Consider the following 25,473-nt stretch of genomic DNA (forward strand, 5'->3'; position numbering starts at 1 on the left):
ATGGTGAGTCAGGCCCTCCTGTCCCCTAGCTCCTGTGTCCTTAGAGATCTGTAGGCAGTTGGTTTAAGGAAGGCATCCTGGCACTAGGCCATAGTGTGGTCTCTATGTGCTGTGGGGCTCTCAGTTCTTGGGGTCTCCAGGACAGCTGCTGGAGGGGTAACTGGGCAGGACATGAAAGGAATGGGGACTATAGGGGAACTTGGGCCTGTGGTGGACACAGCCCCATCCCCAACCACAGATAGACACTCGAGAGCCCCCAAAGTCACAATGTATAACTCCCTGCCTCTGAGTCTGAGCAGGGCTGAGGGGGTCAGAGCTCAGCATTAACACTCCTGGCCAGTAGAGTATCTCACCTGGGTAGAGGCACCTTATAAACTGGGATTGGGTTCAGCCTGAGCAGCAGCTGGTAAGAAAGAGATAGGCTCAGGCCTGCAAGAAATGTTCAAGAGCAGACTGTAAGAGATCATCACAAAAATGCTCATAAGGACCCGGGCTACATTAACAGGAGTATAGAACCTAGAATGTGGGAGGTGAGCATTTCACACTACTTTGGGCAAGTCACCCACATTGCACAGTGCAGAGGAATCATTTGGGTCATGGCTTACGACAGGTCCCTGTCACATGGGGGAGCCCATGTGAGCAACCTCTGGGGGGTGCCGTTTTGAAGAGGCAGAGTGGGAAGGGTGGAGAAGTCATAGGAGGTAGGTGTAGGTGGGGTGGGGAGAGAAGGACCTTCTCTCAGGCAGAGTGGGCCCATCGGGCAAGGGCTCTCCCACAGGGAGAGGGAGAGAGAGAGAGAGAGAGAGAGAGAGAGAGAGAGAGAGAGAGAGAGAGAGAGTCCTTATCCTTGAGGTTCAAAGTGAGGTCTGTCAGTTTTGCCCTATTCCTGCCCAAAGGCTAGGGCTGGGCCCTGTCCAGATGAACTCCACACATCTCCAGAGTGGTCCTGGCTAGACCCAGAACCTGTCCCAGGTGACACTCATGTCCCCCACACTAAGCTCTGACCCAGCCTGAGCACCAACCATTATGCCAGGTAGCTGGATGTTCCCAAGAGGCAGACGACTGGACAGGAAGAGTGAATCTCTCCCATGCTTATCCCCAGTGCAAAAGAAACCTCATGGTCAGGGCAAGGAGGGAGCCCTGACTTGGCCTCCTTGTGACCCACCCACCCTCCCCATTCCTGCCTTGAACCTGGGTACCAACTGCCCAGCCAGCTTCCAGTTCCTGCAGGCCCTGCTCTCCTGCCCCCATGTCTTTGCCTAGAACGCACCTGCACCTGGATGTTCTTCTCTGATGAAGTGCTTTTCTCAGAAGTCCACCCACTCCAGGAAGCCTTCCCTGATGCCCTGGTCCACTGCCCCAACCACTCAGCATTATCCAGTGGTGTGCTAGAGAAACTTGTACCTGCTCTCAAGAGCCCTCTGTTAATTTTTCAGGAATTTTGCAAGGAGGCTGATATCACATTGGTAGTCTGAAACTGGCTGTGACAGGAGTATCTGTACCACAGAAACTGGCAATGCTGCAAATAAGGGGTTCCCCTCACCCCCGCACCCCCCGCCGAGAGTCAGCTAAATGGTTGAACTTTTACCAGCGCATGACTGGTCATCGCCATTAAATCCTAAACTGGGGGATCCTGAGGACTGGGACCCCACCTGACTCCCCTCTGTACCCGGCAAAACCAGGCATAAAAGCCAGTTAACTTTAAAGTGGAGGATGACCTGGGGTCTGGAGAGTACATTTATATTCCTCGTGTGAGACCACCACTGAGGCAGCGACTGGGGAGGCAGAAGAGAACAGGTTGGAGAAAGGACCCTAGTGTGGATGGTGAGAGCTCCCCAGGCTGTATCCCCAACCTCCAACTACACAATGGGGTCCGGCTCAGCAGGTAACAACACCTTTAGTACAAGTCCCAGCCTCCAACTGGCTCCCAGCCTCCAGATGGGTTTATGACATCAGTTCCCAGACGTTCATCCCTTGGGCTGGGCGTCCCCCTCAGAGCTGAGCCCACAGTGGCACTCAGACCACTCCGACTCATCGTGGGAACCTCTGACTCAGCCCTGACTCCTTGCCAGCGTCCTCTGGTCAACCTGCGACCCTGTCCCTCCCAGGCAGCTCAGGCACAGGCTTGGCTGTGTGACCTTGGTTAAGTCACTTTCCTCTCTGGGCCTGTTTCTCCACTTGACTTGATTAGTCTGGAGCCCAGCCTAAGTACCTTGGCAGGCACAGCCAGGTATTTATGTGGGATTCAGGCCAGGGGCAGTGCTGGCCCCAAACCCTTGCCTTTCTTAAAACCTTACTCCCCAAATCTCACATATAAATGGTGACTCAGGATGTGGGGACTGCTGAGCTCTCTGGACCACAGAGAACAAACTGCACCCCTGTCAAATGACAGAGCACTGGGGTCACGGCCCCCTTGACCATCCGGCCTGATTCACTGATGGTCCATATCTGGAGAGACTGTCCCATTTGGACAAGTCTACAGTCCCACCTGACACAAACTGGCACAGGCCCAAGGGGTTCAGGTCCTACAGCCGGATGTCCTTAGTGTTTTCACTACCAGGCGGTGTGGACTCTATCTGTCTAGAGTCCTCACTGCTGGCCGAGTCTTCTGTCCTCTTAGTGTCAGTTCTGTTGAACCTATGCAGGCCCAGCCTGCGGCGAAGCTGGGTGGTAGGGGTGGGGTCTGTGGGTGGCTTGGCATCCCGAGCAAAGCGCACGAGCCTCTGCCCAGCCAGGAAGTAGAGCACGGGGTCAAGGCAACTGTTGGCGCTGGCCAGCGGCCGGGTGATCTTGTAAGCCATGTTGATGGCGTTGAGGGTGCGGCAGCTGAGGTCCAGCGAGCGGAAGGAGTAGTAGAGGGTGCGGGTGACGTGGAAAGGCAGGAAGCAGAGGGCGAAGACAGCTAGCACCACGGCAATGGTGCGCACCGACTTGCGCTTGGCCCGCGGCAGGCCCCCCGAGGTCCCGTGGGTCGGCTTTAGCAGCCGCCGAGCCATGAGCACGTAACAGACCAGGATGATGGCGAAGGGCACCGCGAAGAGCAGGCTCAGCATGACTGAGCTGTAGGCCACGAAGTGGCTGAAGAGCTCGGGTGCCGAGGTGTCGTGGCAGGTAATGCGGCCACCACGTGCACTGGTGGTGACGAAGTAAAGCACGGGTGCCTGGCAGGCCAGCACCAGCACCCACACGGCGACGGCCACCCTGCGGGCGTAGCGGGCCCGGCCCCAGCGCAGAGAGCGCAGTGGACGCAGGACACCCAGGCATCGGTGCACGCTGATGCACGTGAGGAAGAGGATGCTGCAGTAAAGGTTGGTGTAGAAGAGGAAGCGCACCAGCTTGCAGAGCACTGTGCTGAAGGGCCAGTGGTCACCGCGGGCGTAGTAATAGACCAGCAGGGGCAGGGAGGCCGCGTACAGCGCGTCCGACATGGCCAAGTGGAACATGTATGTGGTGGAGGCGTTCCAGGTCTTGAGGCGGCACAGGAAGATGTAGAGAGCCACGGCGTTCAGACACAGCGCGAGCACGCACACCACGCCGTAGGACACAGGCAGTAGCACGTACTTGAAGTTCTCATTGAAGCGGCACTTGTAGCCCAGCTCATCCCCATCCCAGGTGCCATTGATGGTGCCATTCCAGAGGCCCGGGCCTGTGGCCATCGCCCTGAAGGGAAGGGGGTGGTGGGGAGAACGGCCATTAGGACACAGCAGGGAAGCCTGACACCCCCACCTGACCAGGGCCATGAGGGACCCCAAGTGCCCACAGACTCCCTCGGTTAAGATCTGCCCAACTACGTTCAAGGCTTTCATTGCATCTGATCTACCTCTCTCCCTGGACCCAGGGGGCCCAGAACCTTGGAACCCTGGAACCTTAAGGATGCATGGGATCCATGACTCTCAGGATCATATAATTCTAACACTTTGGAACAGGGAGAGGCAAAATACCCCCTGAGGGCCAAATCCAGCCTACCAGTCTGTTTTTGTAAATAAAGCTTTATTGGGGGCTTCCCTGGTGGCACAGTGGTTGAGAGTCTGCCTGCCGATGCAGGGGATGCGGGTTCGTGCCCCGGTCCAGGAAGATCCCACATGCCGCGGAGCGGCTGGGCCCGTGAGCCACGGCCGCTGAGCCTGCGTGTCCGGAGCCTGTGCTCTGCAACGGGAGAGGCCACAACAGTGGGAGGCCCGAGTACCACAAAAAAAAAAAAAAAAAAAAAAAAGCTTTATTGGAACACAGCCATGCCCATCTGTTTACATAGAGTTGAATAGTTGTGACAAAGACCATATGTTCCTCAAAGCCTAAAATACTTACCAGCTTGCCTTAAAAAAAAAATCAGTGACCCTGTTTGAGAACCTCAGGAACACAGAGTTCTAGATCTAGGATTCTGAGCTCTAGAACCTGAGGATCTGGTGGTCCCAAAGGGGTACCGTCTGAAATTCATGGAAAGGGGCCTTTGAGGCTGACTGGGTCCACCTGACACCCAGTGCCCACTGCCTGTTCGTGGCCAGTGGGCAGCCCACACCTTCCTGGTGGCATCAGGAAGTTCTTTCCTTTAGCTCAGCTTTCTTCTCTCTGAGGAGGCTCTGGCCCTGTGCCTGGTATTTTGGTATTTGAGGGAGTATTTCCAAGGGTCTCCCTCTTCAGTCATTCATTCACCTCTCAGCAAATATTTTTAGGCACTCCTATTCTGGTACTTTCTGCATCTGTAGACAGAAGTCCTGCTCCCTGGCCTACGAGGCTACCAGATGGGGCTGTGACCCTCCTGAAGATTCCAGGGAAGTCTGGGGTGTAGGTGGTAGTGGGGGCATTGGGGGACTTCTGCTGGGGGGCAAATTCAGCTTCCTCCAGGCTTGCCCAGCTTCTCTTCACGCATCATCACTACCTTGACCTTCTCCTACCTTGTCCCCAGTGAGCATATAACACAGCCCTGATGCCTGACCGCCCAGACAGTGAGCACCTGGAGATCAGGATGCCACCCTTCCTCCTCTCCCCACCCCTCCAACGTGACCAAGAGCTCTCTCTCAGACTATCCCAGTCTGGAAGGCAAAGGTGTGCCCAAAGGTCTCAGAAGGTAGGCTGGAAATCATAACGGGAGTCCCAGAGGGGCAGGTTTGGGACAAACACAAAGCATAGCTTTCTAATAGTGTGAAGGGGCAGGGGGAGCTGACATTATTCAAGCCCCACTACTACTATGTGTGCTTTATTCATGTGACTTCATTCTATCCTTACAACACGGTTCAGGGAGCCAGGTTATCATGTCCAGGTTTCCGACAAAGAGTCTGAGACACAGATCATTCAGGTAAGTTGGCCCAGGTCACAGGCTGGGGATAGGCTGCAATTCCTGTCTGGGTCCATCCCACAATGGAAGGGGCTGTAGGAGGAGGTAGTGAACTCTCTGCTTACGGGGGTGTGCAAGCATCTCTCTAGCAGAGTCTGCAGAAGGGCTTGTGCCCTATGTGTGGGTGTGTCTGGGATGACAGAGAGGACAGATGTCATGTGTGTCCTGAGAATCTGGGGCTGTAAAATCCCTTTCATTTTGGAACCTGGGGTCCTGAGAGGCTGGGGCTTAGAGATTCTGTGGGGCCGGTGACATCTACTCCCTTAGACACCGAGCTTCTTGCCCAGCCTGGTCTCCCAGAAGCAGCCTGAGGCCCATGAAGTTAAGATTAAGGGGTGCTGAAGGACACACTGCTCCCTCAGCTTCCTTCTTTCCCCATAACCCTCCCCTTCCCCCATCTTCCCTGCCTCCTATTGTCAGCAAAGATGCTACCAGGAGGCACTTGTGACCTCCCTCCCACGGACACAGGCTCCTCCCCAAGGAGCCGGGGCAGATCCAGGGTGAGGAGGTAAGTATGGGGTTGGGGTGGGGGGCGCTGGCAGGGCCAAACTGCTGGGACCCCTCTGTCCTGGGGCCAGGACTCAGGACCCAGCATGAAAGCACTTCCTGTATCCCACTCCACTCCTTGCAGCCCAGTGTCACCTCCACCTGTGCTGCTGGAGCCACTGCATCGGCCTCCCTGTCTCCAGCCTCAGTCCCCCCAGTCCAGAGGGGTCTCTGGAAAAGACAAAGTCATTCTCCTGCTTGAAACCTCCTGTGGCTCCTGTCTGCTCTCAGGAGAAAACCCAGCTCTTCGGTCTGGTACCAGAGGTTTTCATAATCCAGCCTCTGTCGCCAGCCGCATCCCCTGTGACCTGCAGTTTCCTGAATGCACCCAATGCTTTTTGCCTCCAGCCTTATGTTGCTCCTTCAATCTGGGATCCATTCACACCCGTCGCCTCCACCTGTTGAAATTACAGCTCTGTCCATCAGCGCAGCAAACTCCGGTGATTAAGAAGAACCCGGCCTCTGGACACAGACTGCCTTTGTTCCCTCAACTGTAAAATGAGGTGATTAACAGAACCTATATCACAGGGCTGCTGTGAGGATTAGGTAATTCGTGTAACACGTTTGGAGCCATGCCTGGCACACAGCAGGTACACTGTGTGTTACGAGCTTCGAGGCTCAGCTCACCTGCGGCTTTTTCCTGAAATCTTTGGGGAGCTCTGTCAGGCCAGGGGTGGAAGAGAGAGATAGAAGGTCCTGGAGGCTGTGAAGCAGGTGAGTGTGGTGGACCAGGGGAATGACTCCAAGGCCCAAGCTGGGGTCAGGCCTGGGGACCTCGTGAGGGAAGAGGTCTGAGAGCTGTTTGAGAGGGTGGCTGGAGAGACTGGCCCAGAGGGAGTTTGCATGGAGGAGGGGCCAGGATGCCTCAGGCTCAGGGGTCGGGAGGAGGGGGAACTCAGTGTCGGGCATGGTAAGTGTGAGATGCCACATCATGGACTGTGGGGAAGGGCGAAGGCTGGGACCAGCAGGTCTGGTGCACTGGGAGATGAGCAGGAGTTGCTGGCTCACAGGAGCTGTAGGAGGAGCCTGGAAGCCCGGGTGTGAGACTAAGAATCTGTGGAGGAGCCATTCCCCCTGGGGACACCGGCTTGGGGTGTGCAGCTCTGCCACAGAGCCCCAGAGGACATCAGGTATTTCCTGCCCTCCTGAGGTTCAGACCTCTCATGGGCTGAATCCCCTGGCCTGGTAGAACTGTGGTTCTCAAACTTCCCCCATGAGGTGCTCTGCCCCGCTGGAGACAGGGAGGGTGGCCCCTCTGTACTCCCTGCTCAGGGAGCATCCCCCAGCCCCACCTCCCCACTGCTGCTCCGCTCCTGCCCAGGTGCTGAGGCCTGCTGGGTCTCTCCTCAGAGTCGGGGTCAGGGCCCTCATCTTCCCTTCATGGTCAACATCTCATTGCTCTACACAGTTTCTTGCTAATTACTCATGATGGAATCTCTGACACTGATGAGAGGGGCAGAAACTTCCCTAAGTCTCTCATGAACCAAGGGAGCTGCCCTTTTCACCTATTTTAAGACATCCTGACCTCCACCCTCACAGGCCAGCTGGGGACTCTATCATTGTGGCCCCTGTCCAGACTGACCCTGCCTGTCCTACCCCTCCACAGGCTGGCCCACCAACCTGTGAGAACATCTTTCCTGCCCCACCCGCTCTGACCAGCCCCTGCTTATGGAGACAGCCAAGTGCCCAGCCCTCTCCATCACCCTCTCCACTGCCTCTCCTGACCCCTGATGCCCTTGGGGCCTCACTCCCAGCTCCCCAGGACCAGCTCCCGCCTACGTTTGTCCAACACCACTCACCAGCCCCTCTGTGTCCAGTTCTGGCTGGCCCTGCGCTCAAGAGCTCCTAGTGTGGAGGGAGATGTGAGCCATGTAAGTGCCTGCCAGGCTTTCCTGCCTTTGTGTATTGCTGTTCTTTCTGTCTAGAAAGCCTTTCCAGACCCACACACACTGCACTCTATCCTGCCCATCCCTCAAGGCTCTTCTCAAATGTCACCTCATCTCTGAAGCTCTCCCCCTCCATCACTGATCCCCCAGGGCATTCCTCACACCCTGCTGGGAATTTGTCCTTCCACTCTCTACCCCAACACATTCCAGGTGCTCCTGGAGGGCTGGGTCCATCTGATTCCTTTCTCTGGTCCTATCATCCAGCAAGAGGCCCGATCCAAAGCAGGTATGACATGAATGAGAGAATGAACGAATGAGTGAGTGAATGAATGAATGAAGCAAGCACAAGAGCTATGGGAGGCCCGAGGAGGCTAAGTTTTATGATGGTGGCTCTCCTTTCCCTTATTCCTCTGAGGACCTTTCACAGGACAATGACGTTGAAGGATTTCTCAGCAGCTGATCCTAGGTGGCCAGGGGTCACAACAGCCCTCCAGGGGCCCAGCTCACCTGAGGCCTGCTCCTGCCCTAGGCAGGCTCCTGGACTGTCTCTCTTTCAAGAGCCCTGCTCTACTCCGGACACATCAGAGAAATGCCAGAGGGAGGGGAACCGGACCCAGGCATTCTGGAGACGGGTCAGCTCTCTGATCCACATTCCTTTACCTCATCCATCTCTGGATCAGGAGCTCCTGATCCTAGGTCACCACCCGCTTTCACTTTGCAGGGGTCAAGTCTGGGCAGAGCTACTTCCCTGCAGCATTCTCATTTCATCCCTCACCTCATTCCTTGGCAGATGCCGCCATAGAGGTTAAGCTATTTGTTCAAGGTCACACTGCCAGGAATTGGAAAGATTGGGTTTGATACCCAGGGCTGTCTGGCTCTGAAGCCTGAATTCATCACAGCCTGGGAACGAGGGAGCAGGGCACAGATCCCCTTGATTTACCCCCCCAGTTCAGTGTATACACATGCACGAGGGCACCGGCCCCAGCCTCCCAGCCTCCCAGGCTCCCAGCCTCCCAGCCAGTAGACCCTGCCCTTGCACACCCATACCTGACCAGCCCCTGCTCTCACTGTCAGGATGCTCAGCGCAGGCTCAGATTCCTCACTCATGAATGCACCCGCCTGGACCCCTGGACCGAGCTGCAGGGAACTCTGTGGGAAACAGGAAAAACAGGTCCCCTGGCCTGGGGCCTTGCCCAGCTTCCAGCATTTCTCAGGGCAGGCAGTGCCTGGGCTCCTGAGACAGGGAGGTGGAGACAGCTTGGGCTCTGGGTCACAGGAAGTCAGCCAGGCTGAGCCTTCCCCGGGCTGCCTCTTCTGCTCCAATCTTGGTCTGAAAGAGGCAAAGAGGTGAGCTGGTGTGCTTGTCCCGGTAGGCAGGAGTGTCCTCTGCCCACCCTCAACCCCTAGCCGTCCACCCTTAGCTCACATGTTCTAGGGACGGTTGTTCCCAGCCTTCAGGCCCAGGTCCCCTTTCACGGGAGGGTGGCTCTGCCAGGCAGGGTCTCCCCCATACCCTGCAGAGTTGAGCTGAGCCTCCGGTGTCCCCTCCCTTGGTCCTGGTCTGGAAACAGTCAATACCCTCCTTGTCCAGTGTACACTCGACAGTACTCTGGCCAATCTAGTTTAGCTCAAGCTGGGTCTCTATCTGGAATACCCTTCCTCCCTCATCCCACCTCTAACCATTCCTCCACAGGTGTTGTAAACACACAAGGACACACACAGGCATGGATACACCTAGATACACAGATACACAGAGATGTACATAGTCATACTCAGATGTATACACACACACTCTCTCCCAGAGTCTTGAACAGTCAGGGCCTGGAACAGCCTTTAGAAATCACCTCTGCCAACCTCCCATTTGACAGAGGAGGAAACTAAGGCCCAAGGCCTCACAATAAGCCAGGGACAGAGCCAAGAGCAGAACCCAGGTCTGGATTCTGGCCCTAGTTTTATGTCTTGCCTGGAGCCCCTCCCACAGAGCAGGCACAGTGCTTCAGTGAGGGGATGGTGACCTGGGGGAGGAACGCCTCTGTGTGGTCAGGTCCCAGCAGAACCTCAGACCCACCTGGGAGAAGAACATCCCCTTCCTTTTTCTCCCGGTTTCATTTCCCTGCAATGGGGGAGTGGGGTCTGAGACAGCTGAGCCAGGTCCCCAAGCTGGCAGTACAATGCAAGCATGGGGGAAAGTGGGGAGAGGAGATGGGTGGCTGCAGGAATAGAGCAGGGGGAGGGGGCACTGGAAAGGCCCTGGACCACCGTTTTCCCAGTGCACCTTGCCCCAGGAGTCTCAGGCTGACATTGGCCAGTGGGCTGGTAGCTGTTTGCCAGTCTGTTCTGGAGTCTAGTGACAAGGTGAAAGAAAGAGCTTCACCTTTTCGCCCACTCCACCAGGGTCACACCCAGTGTTCTCCTCCTAGGGAGATATCTTCACTCAAAAGACTAAGGTAGAACAACACACGTTCTCAAAGCCACTCTCCCATTTCTGAGAAGGGTCTCTACCATCCGTCCTTCCAGGCTTCAAAGCTCCAGTATACGCTTGACAACCTCTCTCTTTCCCACCCATGTGAAACCATCACTCACCAAGCCCTGTCAGTTCGACCAATGCAGTGGCTTAGACGTGCCACTCTTCCCGACCCCGTGGTTTTGAGCCTGCATTTCTCCTCCAGACCATTGCACTAGCCTACTTACTCCCTGCCTCCACTCCTGCCCCTCCTGTCCATCTTTCATACTGCAGTTATGGGTCTTCCTAAACCACACATCTGACCACATACTATGGAGCTCAAAATCCTTCCATGGCTCCCCATTGCCCTCAGGTTGACATCTAAGTTCCTGAACCTGGCACTCAAAGCCCTGCTGATCTGGTGCCTGCCATCCTCCACACCACTCTCCCTCTCCGCCTCCACCCTCATCTTTCTGTCTCCAACACAGCAAAAGCAGTCCCATGGTCATATCTTTGCTTAGGGATACCCTCCCTTATCTTCTAACAGCTATGTCATAACAAGAGTTGAATGCTTTCTCTGTGCCAAGTTCCATGTTAGATGGCTCCATCAACCTCTTCTCGTTTAGTCCTGAGAATTTCAGAGAGGTTGAGTGACCTCTCCAGGGTCACAGAGCTAGCAAATGGCAGAGCAGCCCCCGTCTGTCTGACTTTAGGAGCTATGCCCCTGACTGTAAGCAGATAAGGTAGGGGTTCCCCAGAGAAAGAAAACCAGGCATGGCTTTCTTGGCATAAGAGAAGCCATATTAGGCCTAGGATTTAAGCCTGACCAAAAATGCTTGCCCTTGAACAGGTCTCAGTAATTAATGATCTTAAGGGCAAGAGAAGAAGCAATAGCAAATACAATAAATCAGTTGTAAAGATTCCCAGCTCTGTTTCAATGGTAAAGATTAGCCTGAAGCACTTTCTTGAGCAGTTCTGCAAAATTTAAACCCCCCTTGAGGGCTCAACCACCAGATCAACTGGAACCTAAGGAATGATGATGATGACCTTTTCTGACTTGAGTCCTCAGTCAACTAAAGCTTAGACCCTGTCAACCTTTGCCCCAATTATATGCTGAGTTCTCTGCTCATATCCCTTGCAAGTGAGTATTCATGTACCCTTAGCTTAAAACTCCCCCAATTTTGCTGTTCGGTGAGACACTGCTTTGGGAAAGGTCCCCGGTGTTCTCCTTACTCGCTGCAAGTGGTAAGTACTTCCCTCTCCTGCTCTTTGGCTGGGTTATGCCTTTTGGCTTGATGCCCATGAAGAGGCGAACCCAGTTTTGGGGTAACTACCTCATACCCTCCAAAGCCCGGATCCTCTCTTCCAGGAAGCTCCCTGACCAGCCCTCTTTGAGCCCCACAGTTTTGCCTGTCTGATTAATTCTCCACCGGAGGGAACATCTTACTGGCAGGGCCCAAGATCTACTCTTCCTGGTAGTTCCCCATTGTGAAGCAGCCATGATGGTTACTGTACCCATCTTACAGTTAAAAAAAAAAAAACATCAAGGCCAGAAAGGGTAGCCCAAGATCTCACCCAAGGTCACCAATAAGGCAAGGGCAGAGCCAAGCCTAGCATGCAGACAGACTACCCTCTCCCTTAACCTAGCTCTGTCTCTATCTCACACTGGGTCTTTCTCCCTGTGGTACCAGGCTAGTGACCCCAAAGCCAGGAGGAGTGACTGGGGCAGTTCCCAGGCTGGTTGCAGAATTTCCAAGGTGGCTGGACAACATTCCAGCTTCCACTAGGGTGGCTCTGGAATGTACTGTCTGCTCCATACCCACCTGGCTGGCCCTGTCCAGTTTGACAGGGGAAAGTGACCCATCACCATTCTGGAAACTCCTGCTGCCTGCCTCTGCTGGGGGTGGAGTGCTGTGAAGGGAAAACAGAGGCTCTGGATCCAGAACACCACTGAGGGGCAGGGGAGGGCACTGGGCAGGTGAGAGATCCCAGTTCTGCCATTCCCAGCTATAGGATCTGGACAAGCCTCAGCTCCACAACTTAACTCTCAATTTCCTTGCAATCTAAGAACAGTACCTGCCTCGTAAGTTTGTCGAGATAACTAAAGGAGATGATTTAGACTCATTTTGTGAAATAATTAAAAGAGATATGATTTTAGCACGTGAAGAAGGCAGGGAGGATGGGGGTATCCCAGGAAGATAAGAGGGGCAGGAAACCCACAGGTATTATGGGCAGAGAAGAAAGGTCACAGCCAGACTGACCACAGATCAAGGTTCCCACACTGAAGGCTATCCTCAGAAGGGAGGGCAGCTTAGGGACCCCCAGCAGGACTTACACCCCACCAAACCCCATCACTCACTCACCCTTTACAGGGGCTGCCACACCTACACCTGTCCCTGTGCGGGGCACTTAGGGACTCTGAGGTGGGTCAGACCCTTCCGTGATCTTGAGGAGCTCACTGTCAAGGCTGAGGGTGGAGGGAAGAGGACAGGGGAAGAACCAGAAAGAGTCAGCGACAACTTAAGGTGATGAGAGCTGAAGGAACCAAGAGGGACGCTAATGGGAATGGGGGGCGGGCAGTGATCAGGGAAGGCTTCCTGGAGGAGAGGACACCTGCCTTTGGAAGATGGGTAGGAGTCAAGAGGGTGGAGAGAGAAGAGGAGCAGAGTGAGCGAAAACTGGGGCAATATGTTTGGGAAACTGTCAGTCATCCCTGTGGCTTGAGGGGAGTAGAGAGGGCAAGGCTGGGTTGGAGGACAGGAAGAATCTTGGAAGTCATCCTCTGCCCCCTCCCAAATGTCCTCCATGGGGCTGAAGGCCAATAGGCCCCCAGCCTTTTCTGGTGTGCTTTCTGCACCACAAACACTGGGGCTTGTCTGGGGAAATAGCTGAGGGCTAACCTCAGATGTCATCAGCAGGTGCTGTTGTAGTGTGAAGCCTCAGCAGCCTCCGCTGGAGGCGCTGGGTCTCTGTAGCCCCTTCTGGAATCTCTCTCCCCCTTGGGAGCCCTCAGGATACTGACCGTAGGAGCCATCCATTGGGGTTGAGCTCAGAGCATCTGAGTGTGTGGGTCTCAGGTCAGCTAGGCTGGTCCTCCCACCTTACAGATCAGGAAACTGAGACTCCTGAAGAGGAAGGGCCTTATCAAGGTCTGGTCTTCTAATTTTCAGTGTGGGGTTGAGCACCCCCAAACCCACTCCAGGGCAGGACTCCAAGCCATCTGATCCACCTCTGACACAGCACAGCCCCGCGCAGTTGCTAAACTGAACAAGTTCAGAACCACAATGCCCTGGACCCCACCCCAACCCATCACACTCGAACGTCTCCAGCCATACTCAAGAGGCAAGAACGCTGGGTTCAGGCTCCAACTTGGAACCATCCATGCTGTGCAATCTTGGTCAAGTCAGTTCCACTCTCTGAGCCTCAGGTTCCTCACTGGTCAGACAGGGAGAATCACTCTACATAAGACAGCTCATGAGGAATGAGCAAGACAAGGGGGCAGGTGGGTGCTCCGTGGGGCTAGCAGATCATGTGCTGTCCTAATGTGGAGGCTGCATCTGCCCATCTTGGCAAAGAGACCCCGAACACTTCTCAGCAGGGGGTCTTACCAGGTGACCTAGCAGAGGAGGAGGGGTCATGGTCAGAGGAGTCAGGGAAGCCTCCTAGAAGGGGCCGTGATCAGGTCTGTGGAGAAGCAGGAAGGGTCCAGTTTCGGAGGAAAGAGGGAGAATGGAGACCCCAAGGTAGAAAAAGGGACAAAAGTGTTGGCCAGGTTATACGTGAGCCTGTGATTCTGATTGTCTCACTCAGAGTGCTTCCAGGATTTGGAGTTCATTGGTTCTTACAGTCCAGTTCCAGGAGTCTCTGGTTCCAGGAGTGAATGCTAAATGTTTCTTCGCTTCTGTTATTCATTGCTTCTGATAGCTTTGGTTTTGAGATTTTCAGAACCACGGGAGTCTAGACTCTCAGAGTAACACAATCATAACTCGCTTTCCCAGGAGTCACAGTGTCTCAACAAACACTTGCTAATACCCCCATATGCCCAACCTCGGAAAGACCCTGCAAACCCAGACTCAGATCAGACTCTGTCAGGCCCTTGAGGAGCTCCAGTCCGGATGGGGAGAAAGACACAGACATGGACCAAGTCCGCTTGAGTGATTAAGCCATGACTAAGGGAAGCCCTGGGGATATGGAATCCAGAGTAACCTCTAACTGGCGTGGGGAGGTAGTCAGGGAGAGCTTCCCTGAGGAGGGGTCATTTGAGCTGGGACTTGAAGGATGATATGGAGTTTGTCAGGTAGACAAAAAGGTAGGAGAGCACTGAAGGCAGAGGGAGGAGCACGTGCAAAGACGCCATGGTGTGACAGCGTGGCCTGTCGGGGGAAGACTGGGGGGTCATGTGAAGTTGGAGTGGAGGGTTAGGTGGCACAGAATGTGGGAGGGCCTGAGGTCTCACACGGAAAGGCTTGAAGGCCGGGCTGAGGCCTCAATCCTGAGGAAAATGAGGAGCCCTGGCAGGGCTTAAGCAGGGAAGAACATGGTAGGAGGTGATCTTTGCAAAGATGGTGCCACATGGAAGTTGGATAGGAAAGGGGGGTCAGAAAGGAGGGATCGGGGGCTTCCCTGGTGGCGCAGTGGTTGAGAGTCCGCCTGCCGATGCAGGGGACACGGGTTCATGCCCCGGTCCGGGAAGATCCCACATGCCGCGGAGCGGCTGGGCCCGTGAGCCATGGCCGCTGAGCCTGCGCGTCCGGAGCCTATGTTCCGCAACAGGAGAGGCCACAACGGTGAGAGGCCCGCGTTTCGCAAAAAAAAAAAAAAAAAAAAAAGAAAGAAAGGAGGGATCAAGAAGGAGACTACACACATAATGGTCCGGTGAGGGGAGCTGATCCCTTGGCCCTGGATTTCCTTGTGAGATGGAAAGCATCCTTGCTGGCCCACAGCCCAGCCACAGCAAGACTCCTCCCACAAGTTGAGGCTGGGGAGATTGGGGGCTCACCAGGAAGCTGTAGCAACACCAGGATCCTCCCCAAGGCAGGGGGAGGGGAGAGGAGAGGAGAGGGCCCCAGGAAGTCTGAGGGAGGCCCTCCTCCCATGCTCCAGTGCCCAGGCAGTGTCATTGTCACTGTGATAACAGGGCACCAGGGTGGAGCACCAAGGAGGAAGCAGCCGCCCAGAAGGGCCTAGGTTGCCCATCTTCCCAGCAGGGACTCCAGCTACTCACTGGACCAGACACAACTCAGTCCTTGGAGATGGCATGACAGAGGAGTAGAGGAACCCCTCTGCTCAAGAACCAACTGTATCTCTCCATGGAGCAAGATCTTTCTCTTCTATTATACACCTAATTTCACCTGGTCATTCATTTCCCAAACACTCACTGGCACCTTCTCTGTACCCAGCCTGTGCTGGGTGATGTGGACAGAGAGGGACAGTGGGCCCGGCCTGACCTAGTCCTGCAACTGACCTCTAGGGTGAATACAGAGGTCAGGGAAGGCCCCCATAGCCAGTCTCCCAATGGCTGGGAGAGGCCAGATCTGAGGACACAAAGGCAGGCCTAAGAGGAAGGTGTGGGTCAAAAGGTACACCAGACAGACCCACAGAAGGAAGCTGGGGAGAGGAAAGATTTCACCGGGGTGACTGCACCCCCTCTCACCCAGATCAGCAAGGCTTCTCCAGCCCTGTGGGCAGCCTGAGCAGATACTATCTTACCAGCAGCTGGGTAATCAGGCCACAAGCAAGAACTGAAGACGTGTTTTCAGGATGGAATTCAAACTTCCCTCAGCCTGAAAACTAGAGGACCTGGCCTCACCCAGATGGGGCTTCTGTCTTGAATGCGGAGGGATAAGCTAGGTAGGGCAGGCAGGCAGGAATCCCAGCTTTCACCAGCTTTGTGACTTTGGTCAAGGTGCTCTCTGAGCCTTTATTTCCTTATCTGCAAAATGCGAGTAATAATTCCTCCCTTACAGGGCTGGTGGAAGATAAAATGAAGTACATTATAAAATGTTACTAGTAAGCTGTCTCTGCAGCGAGGGCAGGGAGAGGAAGGCTGTCAATAGTTAAAATTCCAATAGCCAGCACGATCCCTCACTATTGCATTTGTGTTCTTGTATCGTCTTCAAAATGCATTTATGTCTGTAAGTATCACGCGCCTCCCCTGTGCATTGCATTTTACAGCTTACAAGGCCCTTTCCTAGACACTGTCTTAAGAATCCTCATAGCAACCTGCATCTAAAGACACAAGGACCATCATGCCCAATTTACAGATGGCAAAACTGACACCTAAAGGGGCACAGTGGCTCCTCACAGCCAGGAAAGAAGCCAAATCAAAGCCTTCACGGGGTCACCTATGAGGACTTGGTGATGTTCTCACACTCTTTTAGCTGGTCCTTGGAGGATCCAGAAACCTCAAAGCTCTGTGCACCCTGGGCAGGAGGAGGACAAAAAAGGTGGGGCCATAGTCTCACTTTGCAGTCCAAGCTTGGCAACCATGTGTGAGTGTCACCCACCGTGACACTCCAACCCCTCCAACCAGACCCCAGGACAGCCCAAGGTAAGACGAAGTGGAAAGTGATAAGCCTTTCATGCCAGCTGTCCCCTCCTCCCAGCCCCACATACTCTCAATTCAAGACTTCACTGGTTTTGGCCTCCTTTTAGGGGCTGGCAGGGCAAGAACTGTCCCAAGGTCACCCAGCATGTTGGGGGCAAAGCTGGGATGAGATCAATTTCAAGTCTCCTGGCTCCTACTAGGGGAGGGAGAGTCCTAACTCTCCCCAAATTCCTCAGCAAGAGCATCTGAGGACTCAGAGAAGTGTTTGGCCACGGGGACAAGGGCTCCAACTTTAAATAATGCCTGGATGGTTCTGGTGTCAATCTCACAAATGCCCTAAGCTTCTCGTACTCAACACTACTCAATCCATTCTCCACGCTGCAACCAGAGAGATCTTTCTGAAATGCTGTTCTGACCATGCCCTGCTCACAAAACTTCCAAGGCTCCCTATTGCCTTCTGGATGAAATCCACGTTTTCAGCTTGTGCACCCTGAGTCCTGTAGTGCCCCAGGACACACTGTTCTGACAATCTGTGCACCCATTCTGGTGACCTGATTCTGGTTTCCCCTTCTTTGTAATGACGTGGAGCTCCACTGTAGACAGGCTTTCACTGGGGAAGCTGGGGACAGGGGGCAGGGGTTAGGGGCTGCTGCTGCTCTCCCAGTTTAGCTCAGCACTGTGCAGGGTCCTGGCAACACAAAAATGAGTAAGACCCAGTTCCTGCCCTCCAGGGGTCCCCAGACCTTGGGAGAGGGAAGGAGGAGACAGACAGAGACCGTAACAGTCCAAGGTGGGACCAGGACTGCAAGAGCCCAGAAGAGGCTCCAACCCAGCTGGGGGAATCAAGGAAGGCTTCCCAGAGGAGGGGGCATCTGAACTGGCCTCCAAGGCTGGGTAGTTCTCCAACTGGAAGATGAGAGTAGGAGGGCAGTTCAGGCAGTGAGTATAGAATATGCAATGGTCTGGAAGCAAGAAACTGACTACTGTGCACAGCAGATTACATGCATTTACTAGAGGGTGAAGAGTCAGGCAGGAGAGGTGGCTGGAGAAGGTGGCAAGGACCAGTTCTCAGGGGCCTTGAGTCCCAGGCCAAGGGGCTCAGGCTTAGTCCAGTGGAAGTCCTGTGAAAGTTTAGCCCAAGGAGGAGAATGATTGGGATTTGGGTTTCAGGAAGTTCCCTCCAGGAACTGATCTCCCCACCCCCAAGCATTGAGCCTGCCCAGGAGGATATTTGTGTTGAACATGACCCACACACCAGCTCTTCAACTGTCCTCATGTTCCACATCATTATTACTCCCCCTTTACAGACGAGGCCACTGAGGCTCAGAGAAGGGACATGCCTTGTCCACGGTTACACAGTGACGGCACAGTGGAGTATAGCTCTCTGGGTCTCCAGAGAGCTTTCAGGGGGCTCTGTCTGCTCAAAGACTCTCTTTCCCAGCCGCTCCCACCAATAGATAGCTGAGACTTTATCTGGGCCCCACCCTGACCCTCAAAAGCTCCCCATTATTCCAGCCTAGATCCCAAACAAAGTGGGCGCTTCAGGCTGTGGGCCCAGGGAAGCTGGGGATGCATGATGAAAGGAACAGCTGCCATCAGTCCCACAGACTCCAAACTGGCAGTTCTGGTTCACAGCAGGGCCTGGCCCTTGGGTCTGGCTCCTGGCGACCCCAAGCCTGACACCTGCAGCCCTAGTTGGGGTGGGGAGAGAGGGAACTGTCTTTCTCCAGACTGATCCTTCGTACCGCAGCCTGCCAGATTAAAACTGCCCTGACAGAGGGTTAACTGTCCTTCTAGGCCTCTGCTCTGGCCCCCCCAAGTCTTGCCGATGCCCAGGCGAGGTTGCCCCCCAGAGCGCCCCTGGAGGGAGGGGGCTCAGCGGGCCTCCAAGGCTGGCCTGTCTCTGGCCCTGGTCCCACGCTGCCGGGGCGCCCACACCAGAGCACAAACACAAACAAGTTCCACAGGTTCAGCAACTCGACCCCGCAGGGGCGCACTCACTCACCCAGTGACAAAGACTTTCCCAAATACGCGGACGCACATTTACCCGGGTATCCGTGCGGGTATCCGTCCACATTCCCCAAGATCGCAGCTCCATTGGAGACCCAGCTCTACCACGGACCTGCCGGAGCGCTCACACCGGCTGGGAACCGCGCCTCCTCGGCCAGCCCCGCGCGCTCCGCTCTGCCTGCCCGGTGCCGGCTGAGCCGCCACCGGCCGCGTATCCGGGCCCGCACGCCGCCGTCTCCTCGTCTCCGGGCCCTGCAGGCGGCCCGCTCTCACCTCGCAGGGCGCTCGTCAGCCCGCAGTGCCCCGGCCGCGACTCCCGGTTGCCAGCGCCAGCGTCCAGTCGCCGCGGCGGGGACCCACGTGCCTGAGAGCCCCGCCCGGCTTCCTACCCTGCCGGGTCAGGCCGGGGGCGGGACGGACTCTGGACAGACCCAGGCACAGCCGTCACCACCTCCCGTCCCGACAGACACTCCGCCAACCACTTGGGGACGCTGCCGGGCGATAGGGCCGCGGGGTCAGGGCGTCCGCTTCGGGTGCTGCCCGGGGAGGGGCTGGCGGCGGCTGTCCTACCGCCTGGGGACCGAGGCTCCCTGGGCTTCCTCATACGGGATGATGAGTGGTTTTCAGAGACGCTAAAGTTTTGCAAAGTTTGGCATCCTTGTGGCCCCTGTCGCTGCCCACCGCGAGACCTTCCCCGAACCTGTGTCCACTCTTCCCAGGCACCTTGCTCAGAGCACTCGCCTCCTATTTCCAGGAGGAAATCCGGGCATTCAGGGTTCTGACTCTCCACCTCTGGGGAGGAGGGTGGGGGGAGCCTCCCCTGTGCTCTCTGTGCTTAATCTCAGCCAAAAAGAGTCACTAGAAATTTCCTGAACACTCGGCTTTTTTTGGTCCATCATCTTCAGCTGCTTCCCTTGAGCTGCCTTCTCAGACGACTCCAGACACAGACATCACTCCCTTCTCTACCCTCAACCCCACTCCCGTGGCTCCTGTGGCCAGGGACCCTATGTCTGTCCCTTTCCTGGACTGTGAGCTCCAGGAGAGCAGGGACCAGGTCTGTCTGCCTTCTTCTCACTGGTCCCAGAGGTCCCAGGAGTTGTTCAATACTTGTTGGATGTTTGAATGGATGAATGAATGAATGCCCCCCTCTCTCTCATTCTGGTCTAGGCGTCAGGAGTGCATGTTCTGGCTCAGCTTCAGCACTGACTGTGGGAGACCTTGACCCAGTTCCAGCCCCTTTCAGGGCCTCCTTTTCTGTGAATTAGAGGCAATTACACTCACCCTCCCAACAACCAGTGACCTTCCATGTATGGCTTTAGACAGTCAGTGTCTGGACCAGTGCACAGGAGGTCTGTTTCTGTGGCCAAGGAGCTTGCCCAGGGCCCTGGGACCTTGAGTCCTGCTGGGCTCCACATCAGCTGACTGCGGCCTGGCTGCAGCCTTGCCAGGAGCGGGAGCAGGGTGGACACACAGTCCTGTGTGGCTCAGCCGCCTCGGCAGTGCCCCAGGGACCTTCACCCGGGAGACACAAAGGCCTCTTGTCCAGCCTCCTCCACCTATTGTCCAAGCTGGTCCATGCAGCTTCTAGGGGGCTAGGAATCTCTGTGGCCCCTACTTATGGAGTCCGGGCCTCGGGGTCTCAGTGTGCGGAAGGCCCCCCCCGGACACTGGAGGCCTCAGCCACGCCCCTTCTTGCCCCTCCCATCAGCCCTCTACTGTAACTGCTATTTAGGTCCAGAGAAAAAATTCCTTTGTTACCATTATGCGGAGCCAGGGCTCCGCCGCAGCCTCCAGTCGACAGGAAGGTGGGCAGCCCAGGTTCTGCTCCTGCTCTGGTCAAGTCCCGTACTTTACAGCAGAAGAAACTGCATCCCTGAGAAACACAGGGTCTGAGCTACCACAACAGGTGACTTAGGCCTGAGGCACAGAGGCAAGGGATTTGCCCTTGAACACCACAGCCTTGAGTCCCATCTTGCCTCACCTCCTTTGATGCTTCTCTGAGCCTCAGTTTCCTCTTCTGCAAAATGGCAATAATGATCCCTTTTTCAGTGGCCCATCTGGTGTCCTTTTTTCAGGGTTTTGCCCATCATCCCCAGTGACGTTGGTTCAAAGGGTTAGGATTCCCCTCTAATAAGGGGCTGGAAGTCTAGGTCTCCTGACATCTTTCCCTGGGCTTTGGAGATCATCCGGTCCAGCAGGCTCCAAATCCCCCAGCTGAGTCTCCTCTACTTAGGGCAGCCTGAGGAGCCCCCGTCCCACTTCAACCTGAGCTCCTTTGCTTTTATCTTTGTATTTACTTACATTTTCTTGTAAGAGTTTGATGAACCATGATCTGGCTGGGAACTGAGGCCCAGCGAGTCCCATAGCAAGCCCCACACAGGGCTCCGTTACAGCTGGGTGGAAGAGCATGCAACCAAGCCAGGTCGCCGCGGCGGGGACCGAGGCGGGCTGGTGGCGAAGGCCCAGACACGTAATGGTCCCCACGAGGAGGGGGGACCATGAGAGGAAGCAGGGAACAAGTCTCCATTAGCAGCAGCGGGTCAGGATGGGGAGGGCAAGCCCAGGAGTGCTTTTCGCCAGGCATTAGGAGGCTTCCTGCCTCTCCAACCCTGAGGAGGCATTTGGCTCTCTCAAGACTTCTCATCTTCTCTCTCTGACTGCTCTCATCTCCCCTGAGAAAACCCACTCTGAGAATTTGTGCTGGGGGTGGAGCCCCGGCCCCGGCTCAGGTCTTGTCGCTCAGCTGGGATGTGACACCTCCAAGCCCTCCTTCACAGGTGCCATTACCCCCCTTAGCCATTGCCTGCCTTACACCCTCTGGTGGCCACCACCACCCTCAAGATAAATCCTGGCTCTGCAGGCTACCACACCAGGCCTTCCCCCCCCCCCCCCACCTCCCCTCCTGCCTCTGCTCCAGTCACACTGCAGTGCTGAGCCCTCACTCACCTCCTGCCTGGCACTTGCAGCTCCCCCTGCCTGTGCCCCTTGATGCTTCTCCACCCTTGGCCCTTTCCCCTAACTCCCCACCATGGCTCCTCTAAGTCCCAGCCCAGATGCCCCATCAGGTACCTCGCTCTGTCACATCACTTACCACAGTCTTATCACTATCGATATCTATCTCCTCCTCTAATGGGGATCTGCTTGAGGGTAGGGCTAGGGTCCCTCCTGTTCACAGTTAAATGTCCAGTACACAGCACTGTCTGTCACCCAGGCAACCTCAATGAATATTTATTGTATGAGTAAATGAGTAAGAACTCTACTGATCACCTTCTTTGTGCTTGTCATTGTCTCTTTTTTTATATAAATTTATTTATTTATTTATTTTTGGCTGTGTTGGATCTTCACTGCTGTGCGCGGGCTTTCTCTAGTTGTGACGAGTGGGGGTTACTCCTCGTTGCGGTGCGTGGGCTTCTCATTGCTGTGGCTTCTCTTGTCGCAGAGCATGGGCTCTAGGCGCGCGGCCTTCAGTAGTTGTGAGTCGCGGGCTCTAGGGCGCGGGCTCTAGGTCGCAGGCTCAGTAGTTGTGGCGCACGGGCTTAGATGCTCCACGGCATGTGGGATCTTCCTGGACCAGGGATTGGACCCATGTCCCCTGCATTGGCAGGCGGATTCTCAACCACTGCGCCACCAGGGAAGCCCTAGTCATTGTCTTAAAGTATCTAATTTAATCTTCACCAGAACCCTAAGAGGTAGGTGTTACCTTTATCATTTTACATATAGGGAAACCGAAGTGCAGAAAGTGGAAGTGAATGTCCAAATCACACAGTGAGTCTGTGGTAGGTCTCCTGGCCCTGAAACTGCAGTGGGCTGGGAAGGAAGACCCTGATGAGTTCCCGGAGTGATGACTGAGCCATGGCACTGGGACCCACGCTGCAGCTCTGGTTACACAGGGCTGGGCTGGCTCCAGCAGCCTTGTCTTGCTAGCTCTCTGGACTGCTGCATCGGCCTGGACCATCCCTGCCTCCCTCACCGACCGGGAACTGTGCTCCTCAGATTTCCAGGGCAGGGGCCAGGCCTCTGATGTCAAATGCGGCCTGGAAGCTCTGGCTCTTGGCATGCCAAGATGCTGGCACCCAGGGGAGGCAGCCGCAGAGGCAGGAAGCCTGGTCCAGGCCTAGGCAAGCCTCTGTTCTACCTTTCTACTAGCAGGACCAGCTACATAATTTGAGGGACCCAGGGCAAAATGAAAATGCAGGCCCCTTATTCAAAAATTAGTATGAATCTCAAGATGGGATAGTAGAGCATTAAATCAAGTACAGGGACCTTCAAAGCATGGGTCAACGCCTGTGAAGCCAGTCCTATCCTCAGAACTTGGTTTCTTCATCTGTCAAATGATGGCCACCTGGCCAGGCAGTGATAAGGATGAGGTGGGAGATGTAATCAGGAGTTTCAGTGAACAGCGTGAAGTTGGGTAGGGGTCCGTGTGGCCATCATTTGTTGTTTACCTCCCAGCACTAACTAGCAGACCAATTCTTGTCAGGAGTTTGATTCCTCACACAGCTCCTTTTCATGAACTAAAAACTAAGGCTCAGGCAAAATGGCTTGGTCAGGGTCACACAGAGACTCAGTGGGGGAAGCCAAGATCAGAGCCCTGGCCAGTCTCTCTGCAAAATTGGTGCTTTTTGTAACACAGGCAGAGAGAGAAGGGCAAGAGGGAGGGGGTTGCTGCTCAGGACAAAGAAGGCCACTGTGCAGACACAAAGACCTGACCACAGAGGCCCCTGCAGGGGCTGGGCCAGATGGGTGGATAGAAAAGCCCCTTGGTGACTGGGGGAGGTGCCAGGAGCTGCCTCCCAGCCTCTCCCTGGTCGTGATGGGGGTGGGGAGGTGGCAAGCAGAAGCTGGGAAATGGGTCAAGGAGGAGAAACAGACTCAGGGCCAGGCCCCTTATCCCAACCCCAGGCCCAGGCCACCAGAGCCAGAGCTCCCCACTCTGCCTCTCCCCAGCTTCTCCTGGGCAGCCTGCCAGCTGAAGGGATCCCCCCCACCCCCCGCACACCACCCACCACCTTGCTTTCCCCCACCTCAGTGAGAGTGGGGCTCGTCAGGGAGCTGACCATCTGACAGCTCCAACCTCACAATCCTGCTCAGAAACTTCTGGCTACTCTCCATCCCCCACAGCGGGAGGAAGCATAAGCACCTCAGTGTGTCATTCAGGGTCCTTCGTGACCTGCCCTGTTGACCTTTCCACAACCCCCCGTCCCCACTCCCTATCAGCCTTCCACAACCTAGTCACATGAGGCATCCCACAGTTTTCCAAATCACTCAGTCCGTTCACACAAAACCCTGCGTTTGCTCATGCTTTTCCTTCCTCCTGGAGAGATCTTTCCCCCTGCTCATTGCTGACTGGAATCCTTTCTCCTTCACTAACCAGTTCAAGGCCCCCTCTACCAGACAGCTTTCCTCTACCCCCACGGTTGGATGTAACCTCCGCTCTGCCCCCAATGTTGGATTCACCCATTCTTTTGCAGAGCTTACCCCAGTCTGGCTTGAGCTGTAGTTTGGATCCGTAAAACCTGCCCGGAGGAGGGGGCATTTGAGCTGGGCCTTAAAGAGTAGGTGGACTTGACTGGTGGATGACAGTGGTAAGCAACCAACAAGAGCTCACAGAACCAGCTCTCTCTCAAACATTTTATTTAAATCAATCTATTTGGTTCAGATAGCAAGGGGTCCATAGTTCAGAATGGCAGGAGGTGAGTGTGGGGGGTCAGGTCAAGGGATAGATAAACTGCAAGGGCCAAGTCATGACAGGTTTTATATGACATACCATGGACATTTTTTTGTTTGCTTGTTTAAAACACACCTGAATTTATTTCTCAGCTTTATGGTTTACTAAGTAATTCTGCTTTTATCTTTATTATTTTCTTCCCTTTAATTACCTTTTCTGTTCTTTTTCTACAATCTTATTAAAGTGAATGCCTATTTTGTTTCTTGGCATTTTTTTAAATAACATAAGTATTTAAAGCTATGTTTTCCCTCTGAATTTAGCTTTGGCTGCACATTGTACGTTTTGATATGTAACGTTTTCTTTATCATTATTTTATAAATAGTTGGTCATTGAATTTTTTATTTCTCTTTGACCCAGTAAAAGTCTTTTTAGGGGAATATTTAGGCTTAGGAGTTGTTTGTTTTGTTTAAAAGGAATATTGTGTTATGAATTTCTAGTTTTATTTCAGGTGTATAGAGGGACGTTGGTTTAATTAAAGTCTGTAGTTTATGTATATTTTATTTTTTAGGATTTACTTTTTATGTGTTCTATGGAATTTTTAAAAGGAGATGTGTGTTCACTTTTTATAGGATCCATCTTTTGATATTTTATTAGTTTAGTTGAACCATACACACACATACATTTTAAAATAATGTACATCCATATTTATTTTTAGCCTATGTAACCTATCAGACTGATAATGATGTATCTCTTAATACTTTTTTATTTACATTAACTTCTCCTTCTATTTGTACTTCATCTATTTTGATGCTCTATGATTCAATATATAAAAGCCTTCCTCATTATGGATTTTTTTTTTTTTTTTTTTGGCTGTGGGCAGGCTTTCTTTAGTTGCAGTGAAGGGGGGCTACTCTTTGTTACGGTGCACGAGCTTCTCATCGCAGTGGCTTCTCTTGCTGTGGAGCACGGGCTCTAGGCTTAGGCTTCAGTAGTTGCAGCGTGCAGGCTCAGTACTTGTGACATGCAGGCCCTAGAGGGCAC

General features: G+C 54.4%; 1 protein-coding gene across 3 annotated transcripts in view; it reads right to left on the reverse strand.

The window, feature by feature from the left end:
* Positions 1 to 1,184: 1,184 nt before the first annotated feature.
* P2RY2 (purinergic receptor P2Y2) overlaps positions 1,185 to 25,473 on the reverse strand; it is a 35,812-nt gene continuing 11,523 nt past the window's right edge. The window contains exons 1-3 of one of the 3 annotated variants that reach the window (XM_082845111.1): positions 18,760 to 18,806; positions 8,833 to 9,094; positions 1,185 to 3,660 (exon numbers count right to left, since the gene is read on the reverse strand). In XM_082845111.1, the coding sequence (XP_082701237.1) occupies positions 2,526 to 3,656 (1,131 nt within the window). In that variant the 5' untranslated portion in view covers positions 3,657 to 3,660; positions 8,833 to 9,094; positions 18,760 to 18,806 and the 3' untranslated portion in view covers positions 1,185 to 2,525. Of the gene's footprint in view, positions 3,661 to 8,811; positions 9,095 to 18,759; positions 18,807 to 25,473 lie in introns of those variants that run through there. The other 2 variants (XM_082845113.1, XM_082845112.1) reach the window with 2 other exon arrangements.

This window comes from Leucopleurus acutus (assembly GCF_964270905.1).
Source record: "Leucopleurus acutus genome assembly, chromosome: 8".
Lineage (NCBI taxonomy): Eukaryota > Metazoa > Chordata > Mammalia > Artiodactyla > Delphinidae > Leucopleurus > Leucopleurus acutus.